This window comes from Tursiops truncatus, chromosome 11 (assembly GCF_011762595.2).
Source record: "Tursiops truncatus isolate mTurTru1 chromosome 11, mTurTru1.mat.Y, whole genome shotgun sequence".
NCBI classification, from domain to species: domain Eukaryota; kingdom Metazoa; phylum Chordata; class Mammalia; order Artiodactyla; family Delphinidae; genus Tursiops; species Tursiops truncatus.
This window is the reverse complement of record NC_047044.1, coordinates 60,519,578-60,538,592: the sequence shown is the minus strand read 5'-3', so window position 1 is coordinate 60,538,592 and position 19,015 is coordinate 60,519,578. Positions and strand designations below refer to the sequence as shown.

Sequence of the window (19,015 nt, the reverse complement as noted above, 5' to 3'; positions counted from 1 at the left end):
TACCAGTGAAGCCATCTGGTCCTGGAATTTTCTTTTCTGGGAAACTTTTGATTACTGATTCAATCTCCTTACTAGTAATTGATCTGTTCAGATTTCTGATTTCTTCCTGATTCAGTCTTGGTAGGTGGTATGTTTCTAGGAATTTATCCATTTCTTCTAGGTTGTCCAGTTTGTTGCATATAGTTGTTCATAGAAGCCTCTTATGATCCTATGCAATCTCATTCGTGGTGTCCCTCAGGTTGTCCCCATGCTTCCCAGCTGTCACCTGCAGCTCCTTGTACTGGAGGCAAAGAAATGACAGTGAGCTGTCAGATCGTTCCAGGCCCCCATGGGTAACCACTGACCCCTGGGCCCACCCTCACAGCAGAATGTGTAGGCTGGATGTGTTTGGCCCCAGACCTCCAAGGAGCCCAGTTGCCCAGGCCTCTCACAATGGGGGAAGGTCCTGGTGCGGGCCTAGCCCACATCCTTGGACTGGCCATTCTCTCACCTTGGTCTGGTACCAGGCCTCGGCCTCAGCCCTGCTCTTCTGGGCAATCTTCTCATACTGGACCTTAACCTCGGCGATGATGCTGTCCAGGTCAAGGTTGCTATTGTTGTCCATGGAGAGGATGACACTGGTGTCAGACATGTGAGTCTGCACTTGACTCAGCTCCTGCAAAAACAGAAATAGCTGTCACCAGTGCCCATGCTCCAGGCCAGGGGTCCCCAGGTGGCATCAGGAGGCCTGTGCTCTCCCCCAGGCTCCGCCCTAGAAGGAAGCTACAACTGCCAGGAAAGGCCTCAATCTCTCCAGCTGGAATGGGGCTCCCAGTTTTATAGACATCTTTCTTTGTGTGGATTTGCAGGCTTCCAAGAGCTTAAAGAAGGGGAAAGGGAATGTGTGCTGACTGGACTCCAGCTGGTACCAGGCCTGAGCCAGCACATTCATCTTTAATTCTCAGAACACCCTGTGAGACAGGCAGGGCCACAGCTGGCCCACAGGGTGCTTCTGTGCAAATTAGGAAACAGCACTCCTCTGGACAGAGGCAGCCAAGTATGGGCCTGATTCAAACGCCACTCTCTGCTCAGGCATTTAACAACTTGCATCACCATTCACAGTGGTCCTGACATAGGCAGGTGAGAAACAAGGCTTGGAGAAAAGAAGTGACACATCCAGGGTCACAAGATCCAAGGTCATCCAGTCTGACCCAGCAGGGCCCAGCCTGGAACCAGTCAGGTGAGTGTCCAAAGCCCAAGTGTTTTCCTCTGGAATACACTAATTATCTACAGTCCATGCTGATGTTCTGGGCCCTCCCTGTGTTTCCAGGACCATCAGCTCTCACACCTAAAATGACGTTTAAAGATGCCGAGAACGGTATGTTGGGCTTTGAGACCAGCTCTTATCACTAGGTCATGACTGTGTTGACTCCCAGTTGGGCTCTGCCTCTATCTCTCCCGTGGTCCTTCCTGCCCTGGGCTGCAGACAAACTGCCCCAAACCCCAGCTCCGATCAAATCCCTCATCCACTCAGTGCTCCTCAGTGGCTCCCAAAGGGAAGAAAATCTTCCGCCTCAAAGTCAGTACCTTCCAACATATTCTGGTCTTGTCTCCAACTTTGCTCACACGCTGCCCTTCACTGCTGCCAGTGGGATTACAGTAGATAGAAGAATGGCAAGAACAATCCACATTAGTGGACGTTCCCTGTGATCTGGCACTGTGCTAGGCACTTGACAGGTACTAACTCATTCCCTGCCCTTTCCCAATGGCACAGAGAGCAACTTGCCCAAAATCACAAACTATTAAGCAAGGAGCTAAGTCTCAAACACAGGGAGTTTGACACCAGAACCTGAGATGATACAGACTGAGATGGAGATGGGCATAAAGAAAGAAAGAACTACCTCTTGTAATAAACTACAATGGAAAAGAATCGGGGAAAAAAGAATATATATATATACCCGAATCACTTTACTATACACTTGAAACTAACACAATATTGTAAATCAACTATACTTCAATTAAAAAATAAAATTATAAAAAAAGAAAGAAAGAACTAGCAAAGCCAAAACTGACATCTGTATGGACATAGATTTAAATTCTCAAATTAGATTCTCTTTTAAAAGGTGAAATGGGTTGGGAGGAGAGGGGGCAGAAATCCAATCACTAAAATATTTACGGTTTAGTGAAAAGACCTGAGCTCTAGGGACTTCCCTGGTGGTCCAGTGGCTAAGACTTCGCGCTTCCACAACAGGGGGCACAGGTTCGATCCCACATGCCACGCGGCATGGCCAAAGTGTACTAGAAAAAATTAAAAATTTTTTCTTAAAAAAAGACATGAGCTCTAAAGACAGACAAAGCTAAGTTCAAGTCCCCAGTCTGACATCTACCAGCTGTGGGACCACTGTCATCACTAAGCCTCACGAGGCCTCAGTCTCCTCTTCTGTAAAATGGCCGTGATAATACCTTCCTCATGCAGTTGATCTGAGGATTCAGATCCATACGTGGCCCATGGTGGGAGCTCAGTAAAATGAATCATTTGCCCAGATTTCTCCAAAAGTCAGTCAGGATGCCCGTGAGGCATGTGCCACAGAACAAGTCATTCTGTCACAGTCGTGCGTTGCCAGCATCATCTTGCAGCATCACCCGTCACCCTCCCCAGCTCAGGGTCCCTCTACAGTCCCATGCCAGAGCGTGGTCCTGAGGAAAATTAACTTGGAATTTTTAAGACAAGGAGGCAAACACTATCTACCAGACACCATCAAGAGTGGATAAAGGTGTTCTTGCTAGGACTAGAGGATAAAAAGTTCAGGCTTTCCAAAGAAAGAGCTAATGCTAGTGGAGAGAGAACTCTGTGGATTAAAGGTGTGAGCTCCTTAGACATCTGGGGCCCTGAGGGGAGGGAGCACCCACGCATGGGAAAAGGAGCCAGAGGGGCGAAGTGAGGGTACTGGAGCTGGATCCCGGAGGGAGCCCCCGGACCAGAGGGAAGCCACGAGGTAACTTTCCTGCCCTGTACAACACACCAGGGATTGGTGGCTGGCCTTCTGGATTTCCTTGAGATCTGGCTTGACCAAAACCAGACCATGAAATCGATTACCGAGTGCAGTGTTAGCCATCACGCCCGGTATGCAAGCAAGGGAATGACTGCTCTGGCCTTCACTCTTCCCCCCGCAAGGAGGTGCCCACAGACATGGGGAACTCTGACAGGAAGTGACCCTGGTTTGGTCCCAGCTCGCCTTCCCTGTTCATCTCCTCATCCATTTCTCCCACACACTTGACGCCAGGTCACCTGCTGCTCCCCAAACACACCGTGCTGTTTGGTGCCTCCGCGTCATGGCGCAGGCTGGGGCCCTGGCTGGCAGACCCTCGCTGCTCCTCCTTCAGAAGTCCCGCCCTTCCTTCAAAATCCAACACGAATGCTGTCTCCTCTGAAATGCCCCCAGACCTCCCAGGGAGGGTCAGCCACAGCCTGCCCCATGCACCTTATCCCTGTCCCAACATGGCTCTCGTCACATGGTAACCCACAAAGGCAGACTGTCCTTCTGTGGTCGTGTGGAAGGTATTCAGCCACATGTGTCAAACGGACAGGGAACAGCAAAGGAAGGGAAAGCTTTTTGAGAGAGTAGGAAAGCTAGTTCCTACCCATTCAGAGAAGAGGAGCTAGGCACCCTTGACCTGTCCTAAAGGAGAGTCCACCCTGAGAGAGGAGAATAAGGAAGCTCCGGATGGTGAATGCCCATCGGTGATCCCACTAAAAAAGAAACTGGGGAGGCACCTAAGAGATCAGCATGATGGCACAGAACACTCCCCAACAAGCTCATCCCGACAGGCGTGTAGAGATGTTTGAAGGGGAACAACACAGCCAAGGATGTACTTGGAAAAACGCTAAGGCCAGTGGACAGGGGTCATTAGACAAGCTCTAGGTGTGAAGAACAGGGAGGTAGCATTGGGCTAACCCTACAGAAGACCCAGGCAAAGCCAACAACTCAACTGCTATGTCATTTGCTCTTTCCCATCAAGAAAACAGTCATCAAACTGGAAAGGGCAGGATGCGTGAGAAGAAATGGAAGCCAAGACAGACACTGAGGGTATGAGAGACCTTGGCCTTGCTGGGAATCTCAGGGGTCCAAGCCAGAGGAGCAAATCCTAGGACCCCATGGCCATGGCCAAGGAAATAAACACCCCTGGAGATCCATGACAAATATAGACAGTAGAAGAGTTTCCAGAGCCTGAGACATGAAAACGTCCTCATTTTCAAAGGGGAGAGATTTAGACTTCTCCAACTTAAACTTGATATCAATCTCCTATGAACCTCTAGAATGAATTCTAAAATGTGGGTAAGAGGCATGGAGCCAGCAAGACTTCCCTAAGGAAAAGTCAAACCAAATAGATTTTATTCCACGGCTGTGTTGCCAAACTACTCAAGGATGCCACAGATGCTATTTGACCAAGACTTTCTTTGGAAGACGGCTTTTTTTCCCCTCTCTTTGGAAATGCTTTTTTTCTGACATTCTTAAAAATAAGACAGAAAAATGTGGGCCAGATGATGCCATGGTTCACTGGATTTTAAAATAACTGAGCCTCTTGAAACACAAATTATTTATTAGTGGAGTGATGAGATCAGCCTGGTGGGAAGTCACCAAGGAAGATCTAGCTCTTGGACGAGGACTCTTTTCTTGGCTCTGTCCGCCTTAATGTGTTTTATCAATGATTTACACTGAAATGTTGTAAATAACTAAACTGAAAGTTTATCAGGTCTGCAGATAACCCAAAGCTGGGGCATCAGTAATATATCCACTTAGCCATTTGGACACCTCCAATATATGGATAGGAGAATCAAGTTTCAAAGCACCCACAGTGACCTAAAATGATGGGATGGAACCACAATAACATTTCACAGGAAAAAGGGGAATCATTAACTCTTGCGTTCAGTTTCAAAAATTCAGCTGCCCAAATACAGGAAGTTGGAGGACAGGGGATGCATGTCTCACTTGAAGGCGTTCACGTAAAAAAACCCAGGGAGCTTTTAAGGGGCAAACATTGTGAAATGGCTTCTAAAAATAACACATAAACTAGTACAATATTAGGCTGCATGAAGAGAGGTCTGTATCTGTAACCTTCCTCCCCACCTCTCTGTTTTCTGGATTCTGGACTAAGGATGCTGTTTCCCCAACTTTCTCACATGCCACAAATGTCAGTTCACTAATCATCCCGACCACTACATTGTTCTCATATGACAGACATGTGTCACATGGAAGACAATGGGATACGTGCAGCCCAGAGGGCAGAATCAGGGCCAATCAAGAGCAGAAGTCATGGGAAGAAGATTCAAGTCAGCTTTCCAATACGGTTGTTCAATAATGGAAATGCCTGCCCTAAAAAAGAGTGAGCTCCCTGCCTCTAGAAGTATTCAAGTAAAGGCTACATGCCCCCCGTCAGGGATATTAGAGAAAGGACTCTTATTCTGAGCATAAGGTTGGCCTTGGGCTCCCTATTGAATCTAAGAGTCTATCACCAACTCATGTCAAGTTCAACCCTCTTACCTTGGTCTTCAAAGCCCCCTTGTTTCCTGGGACCCCTCGTAGATTCTGTGATCTACCTGCTACCCACACCTCACCTCCTGCTCTCACATGGAATTTCAGTCCCCACTCTCTGTCCATCTCTGCTCCTGTATCCCTTGCTCCATTACAAACTGGGCAACAAGGGGAACAGTATAACAGTCCAAGGACCAGGTTTTAATTTCAGAACTGCCTCTAACTAGCTGTGTGACCATGGGCAAGTTACTCAGAGCCTCAGTGTCCCTGACTATAAAAGGGAGACAGTAATAGAACCTATATTATGGAGTTGTTGAGAGGATTATGTAAAAAGCTTAGCTCAGTTCCTGGCCCATCATAAGCACATAAACATGGAAACGAGTACTGATCCAGGTCCAGGTGCTATATTCTATCAATTAAGTTGCACTAGTGAATTCTGATCAGACTTCCAGGGGGAATCCCCAAAGCTGTATGTGAATGTAAGTATCCTTGTCCATTGGCTACCTTACTTCTTCATAAAGATGCCTCAAGAACTCCATCTCCTCTATCAGGATGTCTATCATGCCATGCAGATCCATTTGGCCCATGTATGCAGCACCCACATCCTGGGGGCGAGAGAGAGAGCAGGGCGGTTGGCTCAGCCCCCAGGGCTCTCACCTCTCTCCGAGTCAGCCCAGCACCCTGGCAGCCGAAGACCACCTGCCCCCACTCCCTGCCACCTCGTTCACCTTCTTGAGCATCACAAACTCGTTCTCTGCGGCAGTGTGCTTGTTGCTTTCATCCTCATACCTGTTACACAGGGAAGACTCAGCCCAGCCTCCCCCCAGTTCTGCCTTTTAAGACATTGAACCCAGTTGGCTTTAAGGAAGCCCTGATGGGTCCCACAATGGCCAAGAACACCTTTGGGGAGCAGTTCTGTAATGCAGCTAACCAATGAAGAAACAGGGATACAGTCTTTAAACATTCCTCCCACTTCCTTTGAGGAAATAAGCACAGTATTTGTGCAATAATATGGCAATTGAGAGTAGCCATCTCTTTGGATCAGAGCCCTTGGGAGGCTTTATGGGAACAGGTTGAAGATATGTCAACAATGATTAACCTTTGCGTTCACTTTCTACAATAGGATGTCATTGAAAACACCAACTTCTCTCCAACTGTTTTTGCAGAGAATTTAAGGTTTAGAAATTGCCAGTGTCAAGCAATGGGAAAAGATATGAAAGTTTATACCTTAAATTCATAAATATACAGACCAACCAATCATAATATGTGAACCTTATTTGCATCTTGATTCAAGCAAACTGTATTTTTTAAATTGATGACATTTATGGAACAATTGGAAATTCAATTGTTGATTGGATAGTTGGTGATACTGAGGATTATTGTTTCAAAAGATTTAGGTGGGGGCTTCCCTGGTGGCGCGGTGGTTGGGAGTCCGCCTGCCGACGCAGGGGATGCGGGTTCGTGCCCCGGTCCGGGAGGATCCCACATGCTGCGGAGCAGCTGGGCCCGTGAGCCATGGCCGCTGAGCCTGCGCGTCCGGAGCCTGTGCTCCGCAGCGGGGCGAGGCCACAACAGTGAGAGGCCCACCTACCGTAAAAAAAAAAAAAAAAAAAAAAAAAGTAAAGATTTAGGTGTTCTTAGGGCATTGTGTTTGTGTGTTATTAAGTCACGTTATGCAGATGAACTATATGAATATATCCAGTAAAAATAGTTGTGAATGAAATGACATGATGGCTGAGATTTGCTTCAAGACAATAAGGGAAGAGGAAAAGCGAGTGAGTAGGGGTGTAGACAAAATAAAATTGGCTATGAGTAGACAATTATTAAAGTTGGGTAATGAGAACATAAATGTTCATTACACTTTTCTCCCTACCTTATAATATTTTTTCATCTTACAACAGTACACAGTGTGACAATCCTCCAGGAGGCAATGGGTCCAGGACCTGAGCCCCCGAGGGAAGCAGCTCTGTCTGGACACTCCCCCAGCTGGGTCCCTGGACCCAAGAATAGGGTGGCCCTCTCTGGGGAGATTTCCCAGGCTGACCCTTCCCCATCCCCACATGGCCCCAGCCTATCCAGCTCTCCTCACTTGCTCTTGAAGTCCTCAGCGAGATCCTGCACGTTCTTCAGCTGAGTCCAGCCTCCCCTGCTCGCTCTGGAGGTTGTCCAGCTTCCCCCATAGGTTGTTGATGAAGTACTCAAAGAGGGGCTCCAGATTGTTCCAGATGATGCCCAATTTCTGGCCCTGCTCCTGTAGCATCGCCCACTTGTTCTCCAGCATCTTGTTCTGCTGCTCCAGGAACGGCACCTGAGCCAGAGCAAGAAGGGTGGCTGGCGCCAGCCCCAGCCCCAGGAGGGACCAAGGACCTGGCCCATCGTCACCATCTGTCTTGACCAGGACACCACAGGGCAGTGCAGGGCCTCTGTCTTGCTGTGGGGAGGAGTTCCTGAGTGAACAATCTTTGCTGGAAAAGACAGTCCAATCCAATGACAAGGACTCTAAAGAGCTAATAAACATAAAAGCCCAGCTCCGGGGCTTCCCTGGTGGCGCAGTGGTTAAGAATCTGCCTGCCAACGCAGGGGACATGGGTTCGATCCCTGGTCTGAGAAGATCCCACACGCCGCGGAGCAACTAAGCCCGTGCACCACAACTACTGAGCCTGTGCTCTAGAGCCCACGAGCCACAACTACTGAAGCCCGCGTGCCTAGAGCCCGTGCTCCACAACAAGAGAAGCCACCGCAATGAGAAACCCCCACTCAGAGCAACTAGAAAAAGTCCACATGCAGCAACAAAGACCCAACGTGGCCAAAATAAATAAATAAATTTTTTTTAAAAAGCCCCGCTCAGTCAGTCATTTACTTCCTGACCCAGGAAGAAGTCAAGTCACTTCTTCCTGGGTCTCCCTTTCTCACTTATCCTGGGTAAATCAAACTAGATCAATGTTTCTGAGCCTCAATTCTGCATCAAAATCAAAATTTTTAATGCAGATACATATATAGTATACGTGTATATATAGGTACATATGGATATATACAAATATACATACAGAAAGAGAGAGAAAGAAAGCAAATGTGACAAAATGCTAAAAATTGGTGAATCTGGGTGAAAGGAAATATAGGAATATGTTGTACCATTATTGCAACTTTTCTGTAAATTTGACATTTCTAAATTTTTTTTATTTATTTATTTTTGCGGTACGCGGGCCTCTCACTGTCGTGGCCTCTCCCGTTGCGGAGCACAGGCTCCGGATATGCAGGCTCAGCGGCCATGGCTCACGGGCCCAGCCTCTCCGCGGCATGTGGGATCTTCCCAGACCGGGGCACGAACCCGTGTCCCCTGCATCGGCAGGCGGACTCTCAACCACTGCGCCACCAGGGAAGCCCAACATTTTTTTAATTTTTAAAACATGGATGTCCAGCCCTATTTCTACAGACTCAGAAGGGTGCTCATGGCGTGAACTTAATGGGCCCCCAGGGGGGTTCTCTGCCCACCCAGGATTTCAGGATATCAGACACGGACAACCTGTCAGGCCTCAGCTCCCAGACCATGGTTCTGAGAGTCTGAGAAGGTGTTGCTTGTTTGACCTCTGGGACAGTCCCACAAAAGAAACAAAAGTCACTAGGGGAAAAGGTGAGGAGGTGGGCAGAACAGTTTGCCTCACCCTTTGCCATCAGGTCTCTCCAGATCCCACCTCCACAGCACCCCAGGCCCACAGTCACATGGCCCCAGGGCACTAGGCAGCAGTGACAAAAAGACCTCTTTATGCCACGAACTTGAGTCCCAGGGCTACCTCTGCCTCCAAGTACTTGTATGATCCTGGGCAAATCACTCAACCTCTCCAGACCTCAATTTTCTCTTCTTAAAAATGGACACACGGGACTTCCCTGGTGGTCCAGTGGTAAAGAATTTGCCTTCCAATGCAGGGGACACAGTTTCGATCCCTTGTCAAGGAACTAAGATCCCACGTGCCGCAGGGCAGCTAAGCCTGTGCGCCACAACTAGAGAGAGAAAAAAAAAACCGCACGCCACAACTAGAGAGAAGCCCACATGCCACAACCAAGACCAGACGCAGCCAAAAATAAGTAAATAAATAAGTAAATAATCCTTCAAAAAAAAAAAAGGAACACACTATCACTAGACTGATTCCTCATGAGATACTGTGGGTATCATATGAGAAAGGGGACATGAATATCCTTTGGGAACCCACAAATCACTGAACCAAGCAAGGTATGGTCATCCACCAGGATTTTCCTCATCATGGTCCCACTGCCTGGGGGGGCTCGGGGTAGAGGTAGACAATGCAGCAAAGTGGACCTGGAAATGCCAGAGATTACTACAAGAGCTTCCCTAGTTGGCCTGAGGGCCGGAGGAGGAGTCAGGACACTCCTGATCTGGGACAGATCAAACTGCATATCCCCGGGTCATGGTGACCTGGTGACCACCATGCTCATTTTCCACCCCAAACTGAGCTCCTTGGTTGGAACAGCGAGGAAGAATTGGAGAAGGGAAAAGGAGACTTCCCCTAGGACCCCCCCCCCACCATTGTGTCCTGATCACATCTTTGTCCTTAGACCTCCTCCAAAACCAAGAGAACAGGCAACAGATGGGGTTCCTTGGAGACTTGACACTTGAGCCCGTTTTCCCAGCTACAAAACAGCAAGAGGCAGTGAGGGCCACCCCACTAAGAAGAGCAATGAGGACAATCCACTGTTTAATTGGGGGACAAGGCTGCCGTGTAACCCCATTAATGACGACTATAAGAAAGGCTGCAACACGGTCAAGCTAGGCTGGGCCAACAGTCCTCGTGAGTGGACTCGAGATTCACCATCAACTACAGTAAAGACGGTCCAGCCATTCGGGTCCAGGCGTCCCACGCTCAGGCCAGAAGTGCTCCAAAGGTCATTCCATCCACTCCAGGCCCCAGTGCACATGGGCTGCACCAGCCTCCGCCCAGCCCACCCTCTCTTAGGGGCCTGGCTTGCACTCCATGGCCCCTCCCTGCCTCCTTCCACCTCGGCCCACCTTGTCGATGAAGGAGGCAAACTTGTTCAGGGTCTTGATCTGCTCCCGCCCCTGGGTGCGCACCCGCTGGGTCTCTGGGTCGATCTCCACATTGAGGCAGGTCAGCAGGCTCTGGTTGACAGTGACCTGCTGGATGCCTCCAGGAGGACAGGCAGGCCCAAACGTCTGCCTGCCAGCCCCCGGGTCCATATAGGCCCCACCACCAAGGCCGAAGCCTCCCAGGGCCTGTCCAGATGAGGCCCCTCCAGCCACGCTCACCAAGATACTCTTGCTGGCCCCCAAGTTATAGAGGCTCCGGCTGCGAAAGCCGCCCATGCTGGGGCCACAGCGGGCCCTCCCCCCGCTGCCACCACTCCGGGACGCGGTCACCCAGCTGATGCTGCTGGGGGCCCGGGAGCCGCTGCCTCCGCTGGCAGAGTTAGAGCTGAAGGCCCCTTTGGTGGAGTACGTCTGCTGAGACGCGGAGGACCTCATGGCTGCAGCAGGGCTGGAGTGCAGGCCGGGAGAGCTGGGAAAGAGCACGGTGAGCTGCTGGGCCACTGATGGCTTTTTTATCTTTTCCCGGCTCCTGGGCTCCACAGACACTCCTGCCCCCCACAGACACTCCTGCCCCATCGCCCCTGGAGAGAGGGAGGGGCCCTGTTGGTCAGGGGAGTCTCCTCTCCCATAGCGGGAGGGAGGGGCTGCTCCCAGTTATTGCCTGAGCTCCAGAGCTGGGGCTTAGCCGAGACTGTCTGGGGCAGGATGCCACCCCCTTCTCCCCCCTGGGGCGCTCCTGACTTGGAACAGGATGATAGGGGCTGCCATGGCCACCGCCACCACGCAGTGACTGGCTGGCCTCCTCCCACCCAGGCTTTGTGGCCACCATCAGTGGGGCTCTGTTCTGGGGTTGGTCCCAGTCCCCTGTGGTAAGCCAAGGCCCCAGGGCCCAGGCTGTGCGGTGGTGAGGGCGGAGGCATTGGGCAAGGGGCTGTGGAGAGGGTGCCCAGACCTGTTCCAGTCCCACCTTCCCGGCCCATGGCCTCGGTGCCTCCTGGCAAGTCCAGGGTGTAGGGGCACAGGTGACAGCCTGGGGTGGCATAGGGCAGGCAGCCTGATCTTTTGTCATACGCTGGCAGACTGTCTGCTCGGTGGAGATCCTGTGCTGGGCAAAGGGGATACAAAGACAGAAGAGGGTCCCTGCCCAGGCTCCCGGGCACTAAGATTCCTCATGCCACACAGTGCAGCAGAAAAAAAAGAAAAAGGAAGACGTAAGTGTCCAAGAAAAGCCCCAAGAGGCCTATGGACACCCCAGTCTTCCCAGCCCGCGGAGCCCCAGTGCTCAATCCAGAAAGGCCAGGGGGTTCCTCAAATCACATCGCAGACACTCCTCCACGCCCCCTCACCTCAGGCTGCTGGGACCAAACATATCCCCAAGGGAGAAATGGGAAGCATCAGTGTTAGTCAAGTGTTAGGACGAGGGAGTTTTGAGGACCTGAGTTAGAGATGATTCCTCCTCACCCACCTTAGCTTTCAGCAAGGAAGGGGCACCAAGAGGAGAGAGACTTGCCTGAGGAAGGAGCAGAGACAGCACTTGCTGTGGTCCTCACACAGCTGCCAGGGCTAGAGCTGGGACTCTCAGCAACTGTGTCCCCAGGATCCCAAAGGAAAGGACATGGGACCACCCCCACAGGAAGGCAGGCAGAGAGCAGGCCACTCCAGGAGGCTGTGGGATCCTTTCTAGAGCCTCTGGGAGGCTACAAATGGCTCCCAGTTGCCTGAAGGAGTGAACCCAGCCTCCCATGGAGGATGGGGTGAAGGTGCTCACAGAACTAGTCCCTTAATGCCCAAGAAGGATTCTTCTCCCTGCCTAGAGTTAGAACACCAGGCACTTGGGGGAGCTGGGCTGGGAGATGAATCCCCACTGAGGTGTATGTCCTCGGGCAACATTCAACCTCTCTGGGCCCCTTCACCTCTGCCTATAAGCAAGGTCCGCCAGGGAAATCCTTTCAAAAATCACTGGCCCCCACCTCTAAACACACCCTTTGACATGGCCCTGCCCACCAGATGGACAAGACCCAGCTCCACCCACCAGTGGGCAGGCATCAGTCCCTCCCACTAGTAAGCCTGCACAAGCCTCTTAGGTCAGCCTCACCCACCAGGGGGCAGACACCAGAAGCAAGGGGAACTACAATCCTGCAGTCCATGGGACCACAAACACAGAAGTCAGACCAAGTGAGATGGCAGAGGAATACGTTCCAGACGAAGGAACAAAATAAAACCCCAGAAGAACAACAAAGTGAAATGGAGATAGGCACTCTACCCGAAAAAAATTCAGAGTAATGATAGTAAAGATGATACAAGATCTCAGAAAAATAATGGAGGCACAGACAGAGAAGATACAAGAAATATTTAACAAAGAGCTAGAAGGTTTAAAGAACAAACAAACAGGGCTTCCTTGGTGGTGCAGTGGTTGAGAGTCCGCCTGCAGATGCAGGGGACACGGGTTCGTGCCCCGGTCCGGGAGGATCCCACATGCCGCAGAGCGGCTGGGCCCATGAGCCATGGCCGCTGAGCCTGCGCGTCCGGAGCCTGTGCTCCGCAACGGGAGAGGCCACAACAGTGAGAGGCCCGCGTACCGAAAAAAAAAAAACAAAAACAAAAAAACAGAGCTGAACAATAAAATAACTGAAGTGAAAAATACACTAGAAGGAATCAATAGCAGAATAAATGAGGCAGAAGAACAAAAAAAAAATTGCTGACACACCGTCCCAGAACTGAGCCATCACTTCCACTAACCTTTGTCTCCTGTCCCCGAGGCTATAATTACTTTCTCAGCTCCCTTATCTCTCCCCACGGAGCATGAGAGGGGGAGACAGTGGCAACTGGGGAAGGGAGTGATGTCAGCCATCTGAGTCAGGCGCAGCCAGGATGGTGACAGTAGAGTCAGCTGCAAACACACACTCCCCCTCTCCCCAGAGACTGACATCCTCCAGTATTTACCTGGTGCTCTGTGCCAGGCTTTGTGCCGGGAGCTGGTAACAGGCGCTCAGGCAGCCCAGGGCCCACTCTAACCGTTATTGCTTGGAGACAGTCTCACCAGTCCCAGCCCAGACAGCAAGGAGCCACTGTGCCTCCTCCCGTCCAACTCTCCACTCATCTTTATACAGGACACCCAAACTCAGACCTCCTTAGTGTAGGAGGCGTGGTTCCCTCCCCACCTCTGCTGCTTGGACCAAGGGCTTCCATCTCTGAGACCTTCCCCTGTCCAGGGGCTCTCCCTGCACAGGACGCAAGGACAGAGGGGACAGAGCGCTGCTGCCACTATGGAAAGGATGAGGGGAGACAGCCTATGGCATCAACCAGGCACCCAACGTGAGTCAGGCTGAGCGATAGGAAAGATGCAGAGGTGAAGAAAACAGCCACTGCCCGTGAGGAGCCCCATCCAGGGCAGCGCTTTCTCATCTAATAGGAATAATTATTATAGTCGTCATTTATTAAGCACTTACTTTCCATGCAGTAATGCATCCAATCCCTACGCTGGGGATGCTCCGTTTGCATCCTTTCTGCCCCCGATCCATTCCAGACCTCCTTGACCCCTGCAGGCTGCTCCCTGCTTCTCTGGCTTCTGGAGGAGGGGATTGGCCAAGGAGGGGACACTAGCAGGAGATCTGAGAGAGAGGTGGCTATTTCCTCCTGGCCCCCTCCCTGCTCCAGAGGTGGCTGCCTTCCTCTGTGATTACAGCTTCTTCCCATCCCCGCACCTCTATCACCCAATCAGTCATCCATTCTTCCTCTTGTCTCTTCAGCTCTACTCAGAGCCACCATCTCGTTCTGATTTTCCTGGGACTGTCCTGCTTTAGCACTGAAAGTCCCACACCCCGGAAAACCCCTGGGCCCTGGACAAACCAAAGGTTGGCCACCCCTGCTCAGGGGGAGTGGGGGGATGGGGTGGGTGGCAATGGCTTCCCACAACTGCCTGCCTCTGGCCTCTCCGTCCTGTGTTTGTGCCCTCAGCCACATCCACACCTCTGTAAGCAATCCTTTCATTAAAGTCCATTTAGTTGAACTATCTTGGGTAAATTGGTTTCCTTCTGGGACCCTGAATGGTCCCATCCCCACACAGCCCGGTGAGGTAGGTATCATTATTACTAAAATCTTTTCACAGGTGAGGAAACTGCGGCACAAAGAGGTCAAGTACTTGGTCAAAGTCACACCACCAGTGAATAGCAGAGCCAGCATTCAAGCCCAGGAATTCTAGCTCCAGGGCCATGTGCTTACCCACTCATGTCTCCCTCATAGAAGGCAAAGGCTGAAAAGCTCCTTCTTAGATACTTTTGATGGAGAGAACTGTGGGTCTGAGAAAAGGGCTGGCCTCCCCATAAAGGAGAGGGCAATGGCGTGACCTCCTGCAGCTCAGGCCATGGAGTTGGGAGTTGACCAGGTGGAGACAGGGAAGAGGGAAGGAGCAGTGCAGGAGCTGATGGGCTGCTGGAGAATGAGAAGGTGACCCTCCCGCCCTCTTAGCACCTGGCCCTGATGCCCACACTCCCGGCTTCATGCAGAGCTTCCTGCAGAAGAGGGAAGGAGAAGATGTTTCCAGGGTCATGTTCAGACAGGCCCAGAGATAGGATGAGCACCAAGGGGCAGGAGGGATGGGGCATAGTTCCAGTCCCAAGTACCCATCAAGCCTCCAGGCACAAGCTGAGCTGCTGATCCCCATCCAGGGTGCAGGAGAAGAGCCTGCCCAGGGTCCCAGGCTAATAGGAAACCTGCGTTCCAGACAAGAACCGGACAGAAACAGAGCCAAGAACAGCAACGGGTGCAGCCAGACTGTGCCAGGGACAAGAAGGGTCTCGTGCATTCTGACATGGAGAATTGGGGAAGGTTTCCAGGTGGGACGAAAACTGGTGCAGACTTGGGAAGAAGGAGGAACAGGGATGAATGGGGTTGTCCTGGTCAGGAGTAGAGCCCACTGTAGGCAGTTAAGCAGGGAGCAAGATACAAGAGATACTAAAACATCAGTGGGATGGAGGAGATGGAGGGCATCCCAGGGAGCATAGTGGAGGGTTGGAAAGAATCCCTTGATGAGCTGATTGGGGTGAGGAGTGAGATGTCCACAGGACCTACCCAAACAACCATAGATATTCCATAAATTGCCTCCTGAGGAGAGTGAGCTGGGTAGCTGCATAGCTTTTGTTTTGCTGGGTGAGCTGTGCAATCCTGGGGCAGAGCTGAATTGCTGGAAGGAGCGGCAGAGAAGCCGCACATTGCCAAAAGGAGCCTTCATCTCTGGCCTGCAGCCTGTCCTCTAAAGGCCCTTTCAACACATATTTAAGGCTATGGCTCAGCATCATTGCTGAATTATTAACCTGCCCAGGGGAAGGGTCAGGTTAAAGCTCAGAGGTGAGAGATGGGGGTGAGGTGACAAGACCCAGGTTTGCCACCCTGGGTGGAGCTGGAGCCAGCACATCACTGGGAGGGGACTGGATGAAGTGACAGAACACAGAGGACCTCAGCACAGAGGGGTTGTGCAGGAGACACCAGGAACAGAAGGGGTGAGAAAGACACATTAGGAGGGCACAATAGGTCTGATCTTGTTTGCCAGAGTAGCCCTAGTCCTGGCACTCAATCAAATTTATGGGAGGGAGGGAGGGGGGAGGGGGAGGGAGAGCGAAAGGAAGACCCACTACCAGGAGAACTGGGTGCTGCTTTATTTCACGGGAAATAATTGGACAGAAATACAGAAATGGAGGCCCAGAGGCTGCTGAAGAGGGCAAGGATGGTGTCCCTTGGTTCCAGCCCTCAGGCTCTTGTCAGTGGGCCTCAGGCCTCTCCCTTGGGATGCGGATGCAGTCTGGCCAAGCCCAACCAGGAGTTTTCCTAGCTCGGCTGAAGGCTGTGGAGGGGGGAGAGGACGAGCCTGGCTGGAGGCTCGGTGCTGTGCTCCTTGGTTGGTGTAGGCAGCGGACAAATGAGATGCAAATCAGTACATGGAACAAGGCCAGACTGGGCAAGCATTCAGAACAGCAGGCCGGACCCGACTGACTTCTGCAGAGTCCCCTGTGGGCTGGCTCGGGCTGTGGGCAGTGGACACAGAGCTGGCCATGCAGGGATGGGAGTGATAAGAGTGGGAGAAGAGCTGAGAGGGCTCAGGAAGGCGGGAGGGCGGGAGGAGCAAATGGCCTCCGAGTCACTCAGTATGTGATGGACGTCTTCAGACTTGACTCGACCGTCTTCTTCAGGATGGTGTGGCAGGTGGAGCTGGAGCCAGAGCCGGACACAGAGCAAGAGCCCAAGACAGGGCCCTGCCCAGAGCCCAGGATGACGTTGGAGTCACCGGTCACGATGCTGGAGCGGCTGGACCCAAAGCTGCCATTCCCGCCTCCGAGTCCACAAGTGCCCACCAGGCCACCATCTGCTCCTCCAGACACGATGGTGCTGCCTTGCCCAACAGCTGCCAGGAAAGGCACCAGGGTCACAGCAGGTCCTCGATTCCCCATGGGGTCCCTCTCCCAAAGTCCCCTGATACTCACAGATAGTGACTTGACCGGTGTACTCCCCAGACGTCCTGGGGGCAAAAGGACGAGAGGAAGAAATGCTAAGAAGGGCTGCAGAAAATATGTTCCCAGGTGCTTTTAAGCCTCTTAGAGCAGCTCGCCACCCTCTGGGCAGATAAAATCCTCAGTCCCCAATTTTAAATCCCTCCCAGCAGAATGGGTGGCCCCGGTGGCTCCCAGCGTCAAGAAACCTCTCAGCATCCTAGGGGCTTCCCTGGTGGCGCAGTGGTTGAGAATCTGCTTGCCAATGCAGAGGACACAGGTTCGAGCCCTGGTCCGGGAAGAACCCACACGCCGCAGAGCAACTGAGCCCGTGCGCCACAACTACTGAGCCCACGCACCTAGAGCCCGTGCTCCGCAACAAGAGAAGCCACCGCAATGAGAAGACCGTGCACCGCAACGAAGAGTAGCCCCCGCTCGCTGCGACTAGAGAAAGCCCGCTTGCAGCAACGGAGACCCAACGCAGCCAAAAATAAATAAATAAATTTATTTTGAAAGAAAGAAAGAAATCTCTCAGCACTCTGTGTTGGCCTTGCATCCCCCCACCCCCACCTCCGTCACACATCCTCAGGGCCCTCTGACCAGCCCCACCTGCTCTCCTCGCCCTCCAGCAGCCTGCGGTAGGTGGCGATCTCCACATCCAAGGAGAGCTTCGAGCTCATCAGCTCCTGGTACTCGCTCAACAGCCGCGCCACGTCCTGCTTGGCGGTTCTCAGAGCGGCCTCCAGCTCGGCCAGCTTGGTCTGAGCATCCTTGAGGGCCAGCTCCCCACGCTGCTCGGCATGGGCGATGGCAGCCTGCAGTTTGGCATTCTAGAGAGGGGTAGAAATAAGGGAAGAAGTGGCTGTAAGCCCGACACAGACTCCCAAAGCACCTACTGTGGATATAACTTAAAGGCTGAGATGGACCATAATCTCAAGAGCTCAAAATTATTCCTGGCCATGGCCAGCTCTTCTCATTGTCAAAGAGAGTATTGCCTCTTCTGCTTCTTTAACTCCCAGAGTGGGTTAAGTAGCATCTCAAAAACGTCAGGTCCATCAAGAACTTCAGAAAATAATCTTATTTGGAGATAGGGTCTTTGCAGATGTAATTAGTTAAGGATCTCAAGGTGCTATCACACTGTATTTAGGGTGAGCCCTATATCCAGTGACTGGTGTCCAAGAAAAAGATGAGACAGACACTGAGATGACACCGTGTGAAGATGGAGGCAGAAATGGGAGTGACGCACCACCAGACGAGGAATGCCAAGGAACTTCCGGAGCCACCAGAGACCAGGAAGAGGTGAGGAAGGGTTCCCCCAGCTCCTTCAGAGTGAGTGTGGCTGCCCGCACCTGAGTTCAGACTTCTAACCTCCAGAACTGACAGAATAGATTTCTGCTCTCGCAAGCCACCAAGTCTGTTCGTATGGCAGCCACAGGAAATGAATGCAGCTCCTTCTCCACTTTCTCCCATGATCTTCCCCTATTTCTCCCCACCCTGTCGACCCTCAGCACCTTCCCTGCAGCACTTCTCTCTCCTAGGGTACTTAAAGCTCTTCCTGTCCCGTACGGGTCATTATCTACAAGTCTCATCTTGAGGGCCACGTGTCCTTGAGGTTTTTGGAACAGCCCCATTTCAAATACTTTATCCTGATGTTGTCAGAGTCTCATGGGCCTCAGTTTGGGGTCTGAAAAACATTCTCTGTGCTCACCTCTCCAATCCGACAGAAAACTCCTAGAGGAAGGACAGCATCCCTGTCCAATCAGCCATCTAGTTGATTTTCCCTCACGTTCGGTTCAAGAAAGAAGACATTCCCTAAAGGCTCTCTTTCACTTACCACAAAGCACCCCATGGATGAGGAACAGGGTCTCCATTCTACAGGTGAAGAAACTGAGACTCGGAAAGGAGGTGAGTGGCGGAGCTGAGACCCTAACCCAGAACAGCTGAGGTCCAGTCCACCG

General features: G+C 51.8%; 2 protein-coding genes across 2 annotated transcripts in view; both read right to left on the bottom strand.

Annotated features, from left to right (window-relative positions):
• Positions 1 to 208: 208 nt before the first annotated feature.
• Positions 209 to 11,010, bottom strand: KRT79 (keratin 79). The gene is given in 7 exon segments (XM_033866648.1): positions 209 to 280; positions 491 to 655; positions 6,023 to 6,118; positions 6,242 to 6,302; positions 7,603 to 7,644; positions 7,646 to 7,821; positions 10,537 to 11,010. Coding segments are annotated over 7 exon segments (1,086 nt in total).
• Positions 11,011 to 16,211: 5,201 nt separating this feature from the next.
• KRT78 (keratin 78) overlaps positions 16,212 to 19,015 on the bottom strand; it is a 29,789-nt gene continuing 26,985 nt past the window's right edge. Inside the window, exons 9-11 of the mRNA XM_033866646.2 lie at positions 17,667 to 17,887; positions 17,052 to 17,086; positions 16,212 to 16,972 (exon numbers count right to left, since the gene is read on the bottom strand). Coding sequence (XP_033722537.1) covers positions 16,713 to 16,972; positions 17,052 to 17,086; positions 17,667 to 17,887 — 516 coding nt within the window. The 3' untranslated portion in view covers positions 16,212 to 16,712. The remainder of the gene's footprint in view (positions 16,973 to 17,051; positions 17,087 to 17,666; positions 17,888 to 19,015) is intronic.